Here is a 16,618-nt window from a genome sequence, read left to right as displayed (position 1 = left end):
TCTAATGGGATCCCCACACAATGGGGAATTAAATTTCATGGAATGCAAATCTGGCAAAAAGCAAAAAGGGACAAAATGGAAAGAAAAAGAGAGAGGAAACAAAACACAATGAGAAGGAAACACCAAAGTAAAATGCCAAGAGATAAAAAAAGGAGAACATCCAACATATTGACGCAAAGAACACTGCAAAAATAAATGATCATCTCTCTTGCAAAATGCTAGAGGATGTGATAATTTGTGAAATTTGTCTACACTCAAGGCTATGGAAATTCTTTTTGTCAGTTGTCATGCAAGAGAGATGAAAAGAGGGGGCTTCCACACACCCTCTTATCTTGGATCTTTTTTTGCAGGGTAAAAAGATTAAATAAACACTCAATCTCCAAACCAATGAACACTGATTACACATGATACTCAGAAAGGACCTTGAAAAGGTCTATATTTATTCCTGTGCAGTTTTATTTTCCTACAGCATATTCACAAACAAAGTGGACCTATAAAAAACAGATGATAGAAATATCTCTTGATGATAATAATGGCATAAATACAGTCAAACTTAGAAATAATATTTACTATCTTTTTCAGAAATTTCTGTATCAGGCTCTCAGTCCGTGGAGATGAGTAAAGAGGATAGTAAGCAACATACTGCAGTTGTAGTCTTCGAGGAACTGCCACAGCCCAAGCTGTTCTATGCACCCTCTCTCCTTTACTCATTTCCAACAGCCAAGAGACTGACACAAGATAAAATTTTCTTCTCTGCATTATCTTGCTATGAATTCTTCTTAAGGGATTCGATTCTGTTTGATATTCCATCACTCTTGTCCAATAAAAGCTGAAAGAGAGCAACAAAAAGTAAAACATTCAGCTAGCAAGGATCTCCCCAAAGCCAGAACCCTTTATTACCAAGATCTGATTGTTGATTCTCCTTTCTAGCTGCTACACATCATCTTTTAAAATAATTTATAAGAATTTAGTATTTGATCAAGATAGTAACTCCTTTCTGATAAAGGGGATAAGTTTCTAAAGAAACTATGGTGCTGCATCAATGGGGGTGACAAGGTAATCTGGTTTTATCAAACATGTTGAAATTGTAAATTGACCAGTATAAAGAGTTAAAAAAACACATTTCAAGTGTTAGCCCCTTTGTCAGCACAAGTAGAGTAGAGTAGACATCTATATCTATACAGGATAGCCCCTTCAGTGTAGTAAACACTGGTATCAATGGAGGTCCTGTTACTCACCCATCCCATACCCATCCCATACCCACCCATCCCACCCCAGGAGAGGACATCCATCACACAGTAATCTTGTGCATGGGAAATTAATGTCTCCTGCCCCTAACCCTGCAGGAGACGGGACCTCCATTTTATTCGTCCCTATCCGAGAAGACTAGAATATCTAACCATTTCTTGATGTTATAGAAAGGTAGCATATTCTTCTCAATTATTTTAAGACCTTGAGTGTTGGTCCGGCCGGGGCTCGAACCCTCAACCTTTCGCAAAACAGTCCAGCGCTCTATCCATTGAGCTAACCAGGAGGCAGCAAACGCTCGGAATATCCGCTTTTTAACTCTTTACGGTGACCAATTTACAATTCCTCCTTTCTAATAAGTTTGAGTATTCTCTTTCCCTGTTTTCTGGATAATGAATGGATAATATAGAGAAAAGTAACATGCTTATCACTTCTGGTTGTTTAAGGGTTAACTTTGAGATGCGATTAACCTGTAACTTCTCCCCTATAATATACATACATGATCCAACAAACAGGTAATGAGAATACTCAAACTTACTAGGTAGAAGTTGTTACCTTGATTGGACACCAAATTCTCCTAACCAATTTACAAGGAAATGTGTAGCAACTAGAGGGGAGAATTCATAATCAGATCTGGGGATTTAAAGGGTTAATAATATAACCTAAACTTAGAGACTTTTGTACTGATGTAGCACCATATTCTCCCCACCAATTTAAAGAAAACTTAATGTATGGTAGCTTGAAAGGAGAAATGGGAGAACTGTTTTACTCTCCACTTAATTTCTCATAAGCAATTGAGCTTTTTGTAATATACTCAACATGATTAAAGAGTTTGTCACTTGCAGTGTCACAGGAAAAGAAAGTTCTTTGATCCCAATTGAATATGTAAGATATTAGGATATTGGAATTTGTATTGCTTGCACCAATCATTCAAACCTGTGACTAAGTCAAAAGTACAAAGAAATGTTAGGTTACACTGGAGTTGTTTTCCGACCCACCTGAATTCGTTGAACAAGAGATTTCTTTTTTGCCTTGGCTTGTTGCAGGCTGGGATCTATGAGCTGATTTAATCAGTAAGATAATTAAAATGAAAATCTCAGAACCAAATGCAGGTTAAGAAAGCTGCACATAGACTACTTTATTAACAAATGAATAAAGGCTGATAGTTTCGAAAGAAACTGTTTGGGGCTGCGTCGGTGGGAGTAACAAAATAATTTGGATATATCAACAAAGTCGAAATGGTAAATTGGCCACCGTAATGATTACAAAAGCTGACGTTTCAAGCGTTAGCCCTTCGTTGTTAGCCCTTCGTCTATTCGCTCCGATGAAGGGCTAACGCTCGAAACGTCAGCTTTTGTAATCATTACAGTGGCCAATTTACCATTTCAACTTTGCTGATATATCCAAATTACCGTATTTCTTCACCTATAAGCCGATCTCGGCTATAAGCCGAGACCCTGACTTTCAGGGTCTTTACGCTACACTCAAGCTGCCCAAAAAAAAAGGTAAAACCATCGGCTATAAGCCGAGAGCGAAATTATTGATTGTAACTGGCCATTTGAGCAAGCGAACCTCACGGAAAACATAAGAAATTGACTCACTAAACACAAAACCTAATGAATTACAATAAACACAAAAGAAAAAAAGCGAACCAATCAAGAGATATGAATATCAATTGATCCAACGAACTGTATAAATACTACCACGCGACAACAGATTAACCACAACAACAATAATAATCTCAGTTAAACGTTTCAAAGTATCAATCTATCGAGTATACCTTTCGTCGCTGTCACTTTTTATCATCATGCCTAAAGCACGCCGTTCCTCGTATAGTATGGCTTTCAAGATAAAAGTTATCGCGGAAGCTGAAGCGGTAGAAAACAACTCGGAAATCGCTCGAGAATATGGACTAAGCGAGTCCATGGTACGACGCTGGAGAAGAGACCAGGCGACTATTCTTTCCGGAGAGCTGAAGATGTCTGCAAAACGTGCGACGATGGGCCGTTTCACTCCGAAATATCCCGAACTAGACCAGCAAGTGATGGAGTGGTTTTCACAGCAAAGAGAACAAGGTTGGTATTTACTTTTCTGTCTAAAATTTTAAGAGTTTTTGAAGAGTTGAATGATATCGTCTTTCAGTGCGTGGGAAACAGAGACTTTGATTGGTCAGAAATATGTTGTTGTCATGACAATTTCATAACATGTCACGAAAAGAGTGCTGCAGTCACGAATCTACGGTTATCTCGCAGCAAAATAAGATTGTTATTTTATTTTTCGTAGGTATTGCGGTGAGTGGATTGATCCTTCGCCTTAAAGCTAAAGAGCTCTCCGATGATCCTGCTTTCAAAGCTTCCCGTGGATGGTACGAGAAATGGAAACGACGCCACTCGGTCAGCATGCGAACCAAAACAACTCTGGCCCAGCGATTGCCCGCCGATCTCGAAGAGAACATTGTGTGCTTTCATCGCTTCGTCATTGCAGCAAGAAGACGCGCCGACTACCCTTTATCCCGCATCTACAACATGGATGAGACACCCATGCGTTTTGAGCTGCCATCGAACCGAACACTGGAATTCAGTGGAAGCCGAACAGTGCCAGTAAAATCTTGCGGAGCGGAAAAGCGGAGCTTCACCGTCGTTCTTGCTGTTGCTGCCGATGGAGCAAAGGTGCCACCGAAAGTCATCTTCAAAGGCGTCCGTACACCGAGAGATCTGGTTGTGCCGCATCCTCTTCGTGTTTCCTTCCATAAGAAAGGGTGGATGGATGAACAGGGCATCCGAGAATGGATTCGACAGAGTTTGCCCCGTGCCGAGCGTTCCCTTTTGGTGTGGGACTCATTCCGAGCTCACTTGACCGATTCCGTGAAAGATGACCTGAAGCAGCGAAACATTGACGTCGCAGTTATCCCTGGTGGCCTAACCCCGGTTGTACAGCCCTTGGATAAGTGCCTAAACAAGCCATTTAAAGATAATGTGCGCCGAAAGTACTTGGCGTGGATGACATCTGGGCCATTTGAGTTTACCCCAGCTGGGAAGAAGAAGGCGCCAAGCAGAAATCTTGTCCTCAGGTGGATCAAGGAAGCATGGGCAGAGATACCCGAAGAGATGGTTGTCAAATCCTTCAAGACCTGCGGTATTTCCAATGCCTTGGACGGAACAGAGGACGACGTGGTCTACTCTGAGGAAACCCCAGAAGTAGATGATGAATACATAGAAGAGAACGAGTTCGACACAGACAGCGAAAACGAAACGGATGGCGAGTAAACCATTGGGTTGAAAGCCCTTGCACGTATCCGTCAAACGGCTCCTTTAGGAGCCACCAATTTCATAAAAGTGAATAACCAATATTCAGAAGTTATTTTTGTTGTGTTTTATTACTTCTGCTTCATTGCTAACTTGACTACAAGCCGGGGGGGTAAAGTTATTCAGCAACTGTATATTTTTAAAATGTAAAACCCTCGGCTATAAGCCGAACCCCGTTCTCCGTGAAAAATCTCCCAAAATTTTGGGTCGAAAACTGAAAAAATCGCTCGGCTTATAGGTGAAGAAATACGGTACTTCATTAACAGTTGCAAACTTCAATCCCATTCTTAATTTCTAACAATTTATCATTGTTGAAGGCTAAAATGATTCGTCATTTCTGTCCATAGCATAACCATTCTGTCACCCTCTTCCCTAATATTACAAGAAAAAAAGGGGGGTAGGTTTCTAAAGAAACTCTCCGTGGTGCTGCCTTGGTGGGGGTAACAAGGTAAATTGGTTATATTAACTAAGTTGAAATTGTAAATTGGCCACTGTAAAGAATTAAAAAGCTGAGGTTTCAAGCATTAGCCCTTTGTCAGTCAGAGTGTATGACGAAAGGCTAACGCTCAAAATCTCAGCTTTTTAATTCTTTACAATGGCCAATTTACAATTTCAACTTAGTTGAAATAACCAAATTACATGGAAAATGTTTATCTGTGTAGAATATTTTTATTCCTGGTAGGCCTTCCCTACACAGTGCCCCTGCTGTCACATATAGGGTAGTGTAAAAAAACAAAATTAACGAGTCACATAAAAAGTGACCAGCATCTAATTTCTCCAAACAATATCACACCTGAATCAAACATTATGGTCACGAGAATAAAGACATTGATCTGTGACTAAATCAAGAGCTCCTTTACTTGGTCATGGTGATCATTTTCTTTATTTTTGTGACCTTCGCGTGTGATTTTGGGGTGATATTGTAAGGAGAAATTAAATGCTAGTCAAAGGGTTCATCAGCACTTAATTAAGGCCAGAGCAAGCAAAAAATGAGACATAAGTTAAATAAAATTTAATGATAACTTCTTGAAACTGGAAATGTCAATCTTATGTAAGAAACCCACTAAAACTTGCTTTTCTTTGCTCTTCACTTCTTCAAGCAAAACCAAATTTACAACAAGTGGATAGTAGAACATCTCATCAGAACTTGGAATTTAAAATGTTAGCCACTGACCAAGGCATCCAGAGTCTCCAGGGTCTTCATGAGGTCCTCGGTTATTCCTTTTACTTTTCTTGTTAGCTTATCTAAGGTCTGGTTGACTAGTTCAGTTTGAAGAAATCCCTGTTGAGTAAAAAGCATGTTGATACATAAGATGTTTTAAAAATACTGTATGTATTCCTTTTTTTCCAATATTCCCTGACTCATTGGAAGGACATGGCTATGGAAGTTTAATATGCTTGAGATTCTGGATCCAAAGGCTCAGGTTAAATTGCAAATGGTGTCATTTTAGAATGGTGTCCTTTTCTCCTTAGATCTACCGATAAATTTTCCAAACTGTTTACCAAGCATTTTTTCTTTAACTTGGCTTGGAGAGATGGGTGAATACTTAAAAATTAGCCTCTATTTAGTGTGGAAATATGCCTGGATATGATGCAATAGGTTTGCAGGGATTTACAACACCCATAGTCACTCTACGTTGTGCAAACCGAATATCACTACATGTGGAATGGACCACTCGGCTTGTGTAGACAATCTTGATGGCTTGTGCACCAATCAATTATTTTTAAAACTCTAAATTGAAAGTCAGTTTTGGAAAAGTCCACTAATTAACCTTTTCTACTCCTTGAAGTTCTTCCACATTCTCAGCAAGTCTTTTCTCTATATCGTCAGCCTTTTTCTCTGCCGCCAATACAGCTTTCATGTTCTCTTCTTCTGATGGATCAAACTTTAGAGGAAAAACATATGTGCTCGTTTTTTAGTGCAAGCTGAGCAATTGACTCTTGAATTTTAACTGGACGTCAGTTGTCTGAGTGACATATTCATAATGACTAACCAGAGGCTGAGATAATATCAGAAGACAAATGAATAAAGGGGCCAAGTTTCTGAAGAAACTGTGGTGTTGTGTCAGTGGGGTGGGTAACAAGGTAATTTGGTAATATCAACTATGTTGAAATTGTAAATTGGCAACCATAAAGAGTTAAAAACCTGACATTTCGAGCATTGGCTCTTCGTCATTTGCTCTGATGAAGGGCCAATACTAAAAATGTCAGCTTTTTAATGCTTTACAGTGGCCAATTTACAATTTCAACTTAGTTGATAAAACCATAAAATCAAAAGAAGCCACTGAGAATTCCAAGTTAACCCATTGACGTCCGGTGCGCCCTCATGCGCCCGGAAATAAAACCCCTCTGAAAATCCAGTGCGCCCTCGTGCGCCCTGTCAGATATGACTCGTCTTTATTGGCTGTAGCTAAGAAACTGTAGTCCCCTGGGTATTGAAATATATCTGAACGTGACCTGCATAAATTAACCTTTCATTTGATGTTATGTTTTTCATTCTGCGATTCCTGTGTGATTTTTAGCGAATTTTTGAAAATAGCGTTCAGCATTTTAGCATGGCTTCCCATGGATTTGACGATACTTCGCGTTCTTCTGATGAAGAAGAAATATTTCCTGGTTTTTCTCTCTCGAAGTGGCTGAAATTGGACAGAAACGGCAGAGAAGGCTACAAGAAAACTCTGCGTGATGTTGATCGAGAAATTGGGTAGATCTTTGATTTCGGCAAGCACTAAGGGGAAACAAACTCCAATGTCCATATTTTTGCTAGCGAAGAAGAAGAAGATGATGAAGTAGATAGCAACAACGAAGATATGCCTTTGGGGTTCAATGGTCAAACACATTGAGTGAAATTGACATCGAAGAGTTTACCATAATTTCCTCATGGCCCAAGGAAAGATCTTGGCGAGGGTGCAACATCGAAAGATTTCCTTAAACTTTTCATCGACAATGGGAGAAAACAAAGTGATGGACATGCCTTCAAAACATATGCTTGTGAGCAATGTGGCGTGGCATTATGTCAGCAAATGCATGGCGAACTCTCCTGCTTTTCAAAATAGCACGGAGGAAATTAACTCTTAAAAACACTTAACCTTAGTTCTTAAATTGCACCTTGTTTTTTTTTTTTTCGTTCTTTAGAGCACTGTATTAAGCTGTAAAGCCCAATTTCATTTCACCTTCACTTTGCGAGTCACGAACTGGTCAAAGATAAAAACAACTTTCTTTGTTTGGTATAATCTAAGCATTGTTCATAGTCCTCTACCTGAAAGGGTTCTATTCAATCATAGTTGTTTCATTCTTCAATAGTTCTATAGACAATTTTCTGCCAGGTCTGTGTAGGCTTAACTTGTAACTTCTAGTTTTTTTTACCTCATGACATTCACTGACGTCAGCACTAGCGGTAAATTCAAATTTGATCTGTGCAAGAAAGCTTATGAATTTCACTCTCTTACCCGTGAGATGGCCTGTCTTAATGCAAAACGTTTTTGACTGATTCTTTTTGTTTGCATTTCTGCTGAGTTAAGAGCAGGAATTGAGACTTACTGTGGTTTTAAGATATCATCATTCCTTCGTTTTTAGTAGGTAGTACAGTGATGGTCACTTTGTTTACTTGATGTCCATACTTTAATATATTTTTTAAAAAAGCATAACATACATCTTCAGGATTTAAGCAGTTTAAGTAATTCTTTATTGTATTGGCAATCATGTTTTAAAGTTTCACTGCTGAAGAGTAAAACCAAGACATAAAATGGTAAATTTGTTTGGACCATGTAGTTTTTTTTAATTTGACAGCCATTTTGTCTGGATTTTCAGGGGTGGTATAGGCTGAGGGCTTTGAACCCAATAGGGTTAAACATACAAACTATCCACAGCAGTGGAAAATTATTTCATGAGTAGAAAAAAAATGTTTCCTCAAAACTGACGAGTGAGATCCTTGAAGTTTAAACTCTTCATCTCAGTCATAGATCCTCAAGCCTCAACTGTGGATTCTTCAATTCTTAAAAGTTTTAAGGATCAAGATTTAGTTTAGGGTTGAGAGTGACTTAGTTTTGAGCAGAACTGAAACTAAGTCACAATAAGTTCTCATTTTGTATCAGATTTGGCACAAGTGCATTAAAAAAAACCAAATGTGAAATACAACAACATCAATACAATCCCAGATTTCTTTAGTTACCCCAATGAAAATGACTCCAGTATCCAAACTACACTGACCTTTTTGCCAATTAACATAATTCTACTGCCATTCTTCACTCTAAGAGATTTTAGCGATTGACTGAGTTCTGTCAAGGACTGCCCTAAAACAAAACAAAAATCTAACTTGATATTTTATAGTGTAAAGTTCTACAAAGTGAGAGGAATGGTCCACAACTTACAGCTTGCAAATATTGTGTGTGGCTGTACAGCCTTTGCCAGCCTGACTCATGCTATGGTGTAGTCATGTCGTGCAATTGTGCGAAGCTCACCAGTTTCTAGTTTGAGCACTCTGGCATGACTTAAAATGGTACCAAAAATGTGACATCATTTGGGGTGGCTTTAAAGCTTCACCCCCATCCTAGAATCAGCACTGCACTGATGAGGCCCAGAAAGCCGAAACAGTACTGTCTGCAGTTAGTTATATATATAATAGGGATTAAGCTTGGTGTCTGTGAAACAGTGCTCGATACAAATAGTAGAGTGGGTATGTGTGGTAGTCGGAAAAAAACAACTACAGATTCATCCCTAGAGGCCTGTTTTGTGGTTGCCCACTCATCAGGGGATTTTAATGTGATTCTGCATTAAAATCCCCTGATGAGTGGGCAACCACGAAACAGGCCTGTAGGGATGTATCTGTAGTTGTTTTTTCCGACTACCACACATTATATATATATATTTATTAAAAACTGGATCATTGGATAATGCAATTCAAGACTTTTTATTGGCTTAGCCATTATGGTATATCAGCCAATATACCATAATCTACAAATATGGTAAGCGCACCTGTCAGCTTAAAATCAAAAGGGAGCTAAAAAATCCAGTTTCTTCTAACAAAATAATAATTTCTTGAGGGCGTTTTTAATAAAACAATTATTCCACTCGCACTTGTTGGATTTGAGATTATAGCCAACTTGGCGCTACGCGCCTCGTTGGCTATCTATCATCTCATATCCAACGTGCGCTCGTGGAATAATTGTTATATATATATATATACATGTGACCGGGCACAGGATTTCGTACACTAACGCTTTACCGTTTAACGAAATAATCCGTTTACTATCTGTTTATTATCCGTTTACTATCCGTTTATTATCCGTTTAAAACGGATCATCAAAGCGTTTAAATGCTTTCTTCATCCGTTTAACGTTTTCGACAAAATGTTTAAACGGTTAAGCTATCTGTTTTAAAAAAAATCCATCCGTTTAACGGTTACTTGCATCCGTTCAACGTTTTTGAAGAGCAACGGTATAAAACAGTCCCAAGACGCACCCGTTGAAAATCAATCACGCTTCGATCGAGCGGCTATGTTGGTCTTCGCTATGACTTACTGTTTGCAAATCTCCGGTATGAGAAGGTCTTCGATTAGCAGAATACTCAATCAGATATTGAGACACGAGAGCTCGCATTACCTTATGAAAACAGAATGATATTCGTTAAGTAACGAGATTTGTTTTCATGCTTATGCAAATTTATTTCGATAGACGTGTACGGCAAAACTATTTACCGAATCGGTGGCTATTGGGTTTCTCATGTTTTATTTCCATCGATTGAAAGGAAACGAACATGGCTTTATAAAAGCTATAATTACAAATTACTTTACGAAATCGAACGCTAGATGAAACATGAGCGAAAGAAAGTTGCATATGCAAAATTGTTTCGATAGTTAACCGACGGTGAAATCTACAAAATCGGCGGCTATTTTTAACTACATATAATCCATTTCTTAACGTTTTTCACTTGATAGTGTGATTTCATTTCGGTCAATACGTAGAAGAAACAATGTAGGAACATGAAAAAATAAAGACTTTGCTTCTCAATTCTAATTTTTTTTCTGTCGAGAATGTTCAGTCCACATGGTATGATTGACAGATTGCTTCCTCTGCTTATATTTTATGCAAATTTTCAAACGCATTGCAAGCTCTCCAGAGCGAGATTTGCTCTCGCCTCGCTTTACTCGCCAGTGGATAGCTTAATCACAGGCTAGTAATTTAATTTTACTTTGTTTTCTATTGGTGTCAGTCGAATATAATATTAGCATGAAACGTCAGTGTTCCGCAAGAACAATATTATTCGTATAATTGTTCGCAACGGTTTCTTTTAGTTATGTGCATGGCTTATCCCGCTGTTCTTTAGCCCTCCTGATCTGTTCAAGGTTTTTGTCCATCCGTTTAACTGAACGTTTTAAGCTATCGATTTATAGATTCTGTTCAACCGTTTAACGTTTTAAGCCATCAGTTTATTTTTTTTCTCGGCCGTTTAACGGTTTACGGAATCCGTTTTTGGACTTATATATAAACAATGTCTATATATATATAAACAATGTCATCTATTTGACTTGAAAGTGTGCATACAGGAGACGCATGGTTTGAAAATTGGGGAAGAAACATTGTGTGATATCCTCGGATACCCCCAGTTTTAATTGGGAAATATTCGGTCGAGTGATACGTTTAATCCAATCGAAAAAAATATTTGATGGATCATAGGAATGAATCCACCGTATTCTTTAGGCCTTATAATACATTCGGGTGACAGGGCGCAATGCAGCTTCTCTTCTACACCACTCACCTTTAAAAATAAGCCTCTGCGATCCTCTAGGTACATCGGTGAGTCGAGCTGCAAGGTTTGCTAAATCTTCCACTGTAGGTCCGTCATTGCTACTATCTATGGGTAACTCGACCGGATATTTCTTTGATCCTTTAAAAAAAAAAAAAACATAACATGTAGACCTGATTAGTTACCGAGGTTTTCAATGGAAATCACTGCATTAGGTGTATGATTTTATTACCGTGAACAAGTGTGAACTTCAAGGTATCTTCTTGAAGTTCTCCGGCAGCCATGTTGAAATTTATTGCGAACTACGCAGAATCACTACCTCTTACCGCTTGTCTGTAGTGAGCACCGCGGGCTACGTTTGGGACGTTGGCTATGCTATGGAAAATAAATGAAAAATTGGTAGGAAAGACAAGCAAAAAGAGGTGGGAAATAAAGTTTTTCCTGGCGTAGCGAATAGCGAGATTATGGGGGATTCTATTCCAATTCTGGGAGGATCCAAGATTCTGGTGGAATCCCGTAAGAATTTTCGTGGAATTCTTAGGTTGAGAATCAATTAACACGGACGTGGTATTTCTCGAGACAAACAAAAAATTTAACGGGAAACTAAATTCAAGCACGTCAAGAACGCAACCGTTCAGAGATCTTAGGATGCTCAGCCTGGAGTAAAAAAAAAAAAAGAAAAAAAGAAAAAAAAAAAAAAAAAAAAAAACACCACTTAAGCCTCGATTTCATGTTCCAGGTTCCGGTCTGGCTTCGTGTACCGTATCGCAGTTTCTCATTAGGAGACCATATGAATTTACTTTCAGTTTGACATAAGTATATATTTAGAGCCACTCCAATGCGTCGATTGGTAATTCCTGCTGTTTCTGCTGTATCCCTTGGAATTGGAGGGGCTCTCGGAACTTTTTTCGAAAGGTATTTGTTTTTCGTATTTCTGTATATTTTTCCCGTGGTCCACACTCAGCTTAGCCCAACAGAGGGTGCAACACTATTGAACCATTGAAGTTTTGCAAATAATTGGTGAAGATGATTCAGTAGATGATTATTCCAACTGTAGAACGCATTCAAGCATAATAAACTTCGATATATGTACTGCAAATTACCCTATTGTCTGAGAAACTACAGAAAATTTGCATAGCGAGGATGTCCCATCAGGAAATTTCTTACGGACCAGCTAGCTGTACATGTTTAGAAGAAATCGCGTGTTACTCTTTATCATGACGAGTATGTGAAGCAGATAACACTGAATTAAATTCCAGATAACACTGCACAACACAAGCAGATAACACTGAATTAAATTCCAGTAGACTTTACATTTTTTAGGGTAGCTGACACTGCATGGCAGCTTGTTTTTCCACAATTAATTCATTTGTGTCAGCATCAAGGAGGAGTTTAATCATTGAAACAGCAATATCGATGGGTCAGATCAAAACTGTATAAATTAAATAAATTTAAGTTCCAGTTTTTCACTGTCATCCACAGAATTGTGGTTGATTTAAAAGATCACTTTTACTGAATTTTTATTTCAGGAAAAAGCTTCATCATGGTGTTTTTTCTATGGTCCAGGCCAAACCCAAACAGCTTGACACAGTTGATGGTCCAGGCTCTAGAATGTCAGAAATTATGAGATTTGGATATCCTGGTGTGTAATTTAGCCCCTGACCTTTTTAACTCTAAGAGTGACTAAAATCAGCCTTACCTGAATCAAGCATGAAGGTCTGCAGAATATAGGAAATGATCACTAAGTAAAAAATATCATGATAATGTATAGATTTTATCTGGAGAGGTTGCATGTAAATCACTTGTGGGATTTATGGGTTTATTAAGCCAATCAATGTAGTATAAATGTTAGAATACTGTTTGCCTCTTGAGATGGAGATCGACTTGCTGCAAGAATAAAATTGCTTTAGTATCAAATGGTTTCTGTCTTTCTCAAAGAATTCAATGCTTTTTTTTGTCATTTTGACAGGTTTTGAAAATATTAAAGCTAAGGATGATTATGTTTTGTCTTATAACCGTCGCCTAAGAATTGCCAACTGGGTCTGTGAGGTAGGTGCAAAATCACAGGTGTATTTTTCCCATAGGTCTTATAATCAGTGGTTATCAGAAATTAAAAACTGCACAATAACTGTAACTGTAAAACTCGATTTAAACATTACAGGTATTTAAAGCCAGAGGCTTGTGGGTTTGTGTTATAAACAAAATATAATAGAAATTAAAAAACATACACAACTTCTAGCTTTTAAATAACAAATCAATACATATTCCAGACACTGCCAAGCCACCACCCCAAATCCAACAACACCAACAAAATCAATAAATCATTGATTTCTGTTGACACTCTTCAAACACTGGATGACCGCTCAAAAGCGCTCAATGACGGTCCTGACATCACGTGGGTTGAGTTTGTTGTTGGTGCTCATCCTTGCTCCGAGGGTTTTTCTCTGGGTCCTCTGGTTTTCCTCCCACTGCAGAACCCAACAATTCAAATTCCAATTTGATCTGGAAACAGTGGACAAAGAAGAGCCACCTACTGGAATGTCCATTGCCAAATTTTCCATTATTTCTCATTTATATATTATTTTCCATTAGTATCTGAAATAGTCTTTAGTCACAAATTCTTTTGTGAGTTTGTTACGTGTTTAACTTCAATCTCGTTCATGCGTTTCCATGGTTATTAACTAAGTTCCATAAAATTGACCCGCAGTCCTAGGGAGTCAGATCTTTTCAAAATCTATTTTGTGCCGTGAATTCAACTCACAAAGTACTAAAATTCATCTAACATGTAAAATGTCTTTGATTCAGCATTTAACTGCAAGGAATGTCTACAATACAGATCTTGACAGGAGAAGATGCGATTTTGTAGTTGATCCTTCAATACATCCCCTGTTCTCAACAACGAATGAGGATTACTGGTCAGTGCCTGATGAATTTAAGCTTGCAGTTGTCAGACTTCCATTTCAATCTATGGTACTCAAAAGAAAAAAAAAAAAAAATTGAACTCTTTGACCCCTAAGATTGACCAGCATCTAATTTCTCCTTACAATATCACCCCTGAATCACACATTAAGGTCAGGAGAATAAAGAAAATGATCACCGACTATAAAGCTCTTGATCGATTGTTACACAAATTCTCCTTGATAGCACCTTAAGAAATGTATAAAGAACAGTATGGAGAATATGCACACTGATGTTAGGGTGCAAAGGGTCAACACCACCCTCACACCCTTGTGGCCTGGGTTTGAGTCAAGGACCAGGAGTCAGATCAGGGTTGACTTTACAGTTGGTTCTCATTCTTGCTCCAAGATTTTTGTTCTCCTGAGTCTCTAACATTCCAAATTCCAATTTTGGTCTGATATCAAAGCATCTCTCTCCCCCTGCCCCCCCTTCCCCCCTTTCCCCTTCCCCCTTCCCCCTTCCCCCCTTCCCCCCTTCCCCCCTTTCCCCCTTCCCCCCTTCCCCCCTTCCCCCCCTTCCCCCCTTCCCCCCTTCCCCCCCTTCCCCCCTTCCCCCCCTTCCCCCCTTACCCCCTTCCCCCCTTCCCCCTTCCCCCCTTCCCCCCTTCCCGCCTTCCCCCCTTCCTTATGTTGAAGTGTTTCTTTTAAATTCCAAGTTATTTATATTAGTTATATATTATTTTATAATACTAAATTTTCACTGTTAGTTTGAGAAATCTCATAAGTAAACTAATTAATTTTTACCCCAATAGACTGATCTGAGTGTAAATTCTTGGTTCAATTTTGTAACTTTGTCAAACAGGCAGGTATTGAGTGAATGGAGAAAACCCTTTAACTCCAAAGATCTGATTGTAAATTCTCCCCTCTAGCAGCTACACATTTCCTTGTAAATTAGTTACGAGAATCTGGTGTTAGATCAAGATAACAAGTTCAATCTGATGAGTTTGATTATTCTCATCATCTGTTTCCCGGATATAGATTATTTCAGTTAGATTTAATTTAAGTATTTCTAAGTAGATTATTCAGTACACAGGCCTCCATTTAAACCAGCCTTAGCTGAATTGGACCTGCTTGTATAAATATTGCTTAGAAATAAATAAATTTAAATAAATAATGTAGGGATATTATAGGGAGAAGTTAGCTTGTTAATAGTACTGCATTGACAGATCAAAAGAAACATTGCAGCAGGAGGCTTCGGGGCCAGGAAGCAACCCAACCCAATTTTCACCCTTTTTTTTTCAACCCATACCCAAACCTCTCCTCCTGAACTATATTGCTCAACTTTACTAATTAACTGAATGCCCCAGACAGGTTGTTTTCCAATAAGTTTGATATTTTTCTGTTAGGGGTAGTGGATATGACAGGGGACACCTGGCTGCTGCAGCCAACCACAGGTCATCGCAGAACTCTATGTGTGCCACTTTCTTTCTAAGTAACACGAGCCCTCAAGTCGGTGAGTAATATAACTATGCCTATGATGCACGATCCTCGCAGTAGAGAGCGCTATTTATGCAATAGCGAAAATCAGACATGAAAAAAATCAGGCCTGTACGGGATTCGAACCACTGACCTCTATCAATTGAGCCAACAAGCCAACTCAGGGTGCAGGCCGTTAAGTTGATTCGTAACAGACCCGTGATGATAAATCCTCTATTCACTCCGACGACGGGCTAACGCTCGAAACGTCAGCTTTTGTAATCGTTACGGTGGCCAATTTACCATTTCAACTTTGTGGATATATCCAAATTATTTCGTTACTCCCACCAACGCAGCCCCAAACAGTTTCTTTCGAAACTATCAGCCTGCTCCCAGTTGGCTTGTTAGCTCAATTGGTAGAGCGCTGCACTAGTATCGCAGAGGTCAGTGGTTCGAATCCCGTACATGCCTGATTTTTTTCAGGTCTGATTTTCGCTATTGCATAAATAGCACTCTCTACTGCGAGGATCGTGCATCGTACGTATCTATAACCGCAGTTCAAAATATATGAACTTCATATATTCACCATATAACTGTGCTTATTGGCTGAATGGGAGGGCCAGATATGAAGGTATTTGTTTCAAGGGCAGGGCTGAGAGCCAAATATTTTTCCATCCAGTGTGACCAAATTCTGTCAATTGATAAGTGGTGGGCTCTGAGGAAAAGGTATGACATTGCAATTTTTAACTTTTGAAAATATGCCACAGCATTTCACTTACTTTTTGTAGCTATCTATTTACTGATAACCATCTAGCTGTTATTCTGCAGTATTCTTTAGGAGAAAAGAAACTGGGAAAAGTTGAAATGCTTAAAAAAACAAGTATCTGGTGAAAATGCTGGTGGCTGGGGTTCCTGGAGAACACTGATTTGGGAAATATAAAGATCGTA

At 38.8% G+C, this 16,618-nt stretch overlaps 2 protein-coding genes across 5 annotated transcripts in view; one reads left to right on the top strand and one right to left on the bottom strand.

Moving 5' to 3' along the window:
• Nucleotides 1–408: 408 nt before the first annotated feature.
• On the bottom strand, nucleotides 409–11,636 carry LOC111342512 (BAG family molecular chaperone regulator 1-like). 4 transcript variants are annotated; one of them, XM_088727100.1, is made up of 8 exons: nucleotides 11,530–11,635; nucleotides 11,310–11,438; nucleotides 8,763–8,845; nucleotides 6,326–6,439; nucleotides 5,728–5,835; nucleotides 2,247–2,309; nucleotides 1,804–1,855; nucleotides 409–829 (listed from the first exon to the last, which is right to left on the bottom strand). In XM_088727100.1, the coding sequence occupies exons 1-7, from the start codon at nucleotides 11,579–11,581 to the stop codon at nucleotides 1,835–1,837; spliced, it is 570 nt and encodes a 189-aa protein (XP_088583226.1). In that variant the 5' UTR covers nucleotides 11,582–11,635; the 3' UTR covers nucleotides 409–829; nucleotides 1,804–1,834. The 4 variants fall into 4 exon arrangements, 3 of the variants coding, with proteins under 3 accessions (XP_088583226.1, XP_088583227.1, XP_088583225.1); XM_088727101.1 differs by lacking the exon at nucleotides 1,804–1,855 and adding an exon at nucleotides 901–944; XR_015989396.1 differs by lacking the exon at nucleotides 1,804–1,855 and having other exon boundaries at nucleotides 5,628–5,835; nucleotides 11,530–11,636.
• A 304-nt stretch (nucleotides 11,637–11,940) lies between these two features.
• Nucleotides 11,941–16,618, top strand: part of LOC111342526 (endonuclease G, mitochondrial) — a 12,256-nt gene continuing 7,578 nt past the window's right edge. Inside the window, exons 1-5 of the mRNA XM_022949627.2 lie at nucleotides 11,941–12,212; nucleotides 12,827–12,939; nucleotides 13,267–13,346; nucleotides 14,103–14,212; nucleotides 15,601–15,707. Coding sequence (XP_022805362.2) covers nucleotides 12,136–12,212; nucleotides 12,827–12,939; nucleotides 13,267–13,346; nucleotides 14,103–14,212; nucleotides 15,601–15,707 — 487 coding nt within the window. The 5' untranslated portion in view covers nucleotides 11,941–12,135. The remainder of the gene's footprint in view (nucleotides 12,213–12,826; nucleotides 12,940–13,266; nucleotides 13,347–14,102; nucleotides 14,213–15,600; nucleotides 15,708–16,618) is intronic.

This window comes from Stylophora pistillata, chromosome 7 (assembly GCF_964205215.1).
Source record: "Stylophora pistillata chromosome 7, jaStyPist1.2, whole genome shotgun sequence".
Classification (NCBI taxonomy): Eukaryota; Metazoa; Cnidaria; class Anthozoa; order Scleractinia; family Pocilloporidae; genus Stylophora; species Stylophora pistillata.
The sequence above is the reverse complement of the archived record's forward strand: the minus strand, read 5'-3'. Positions and strand labels throughout refer to the sequence as shown.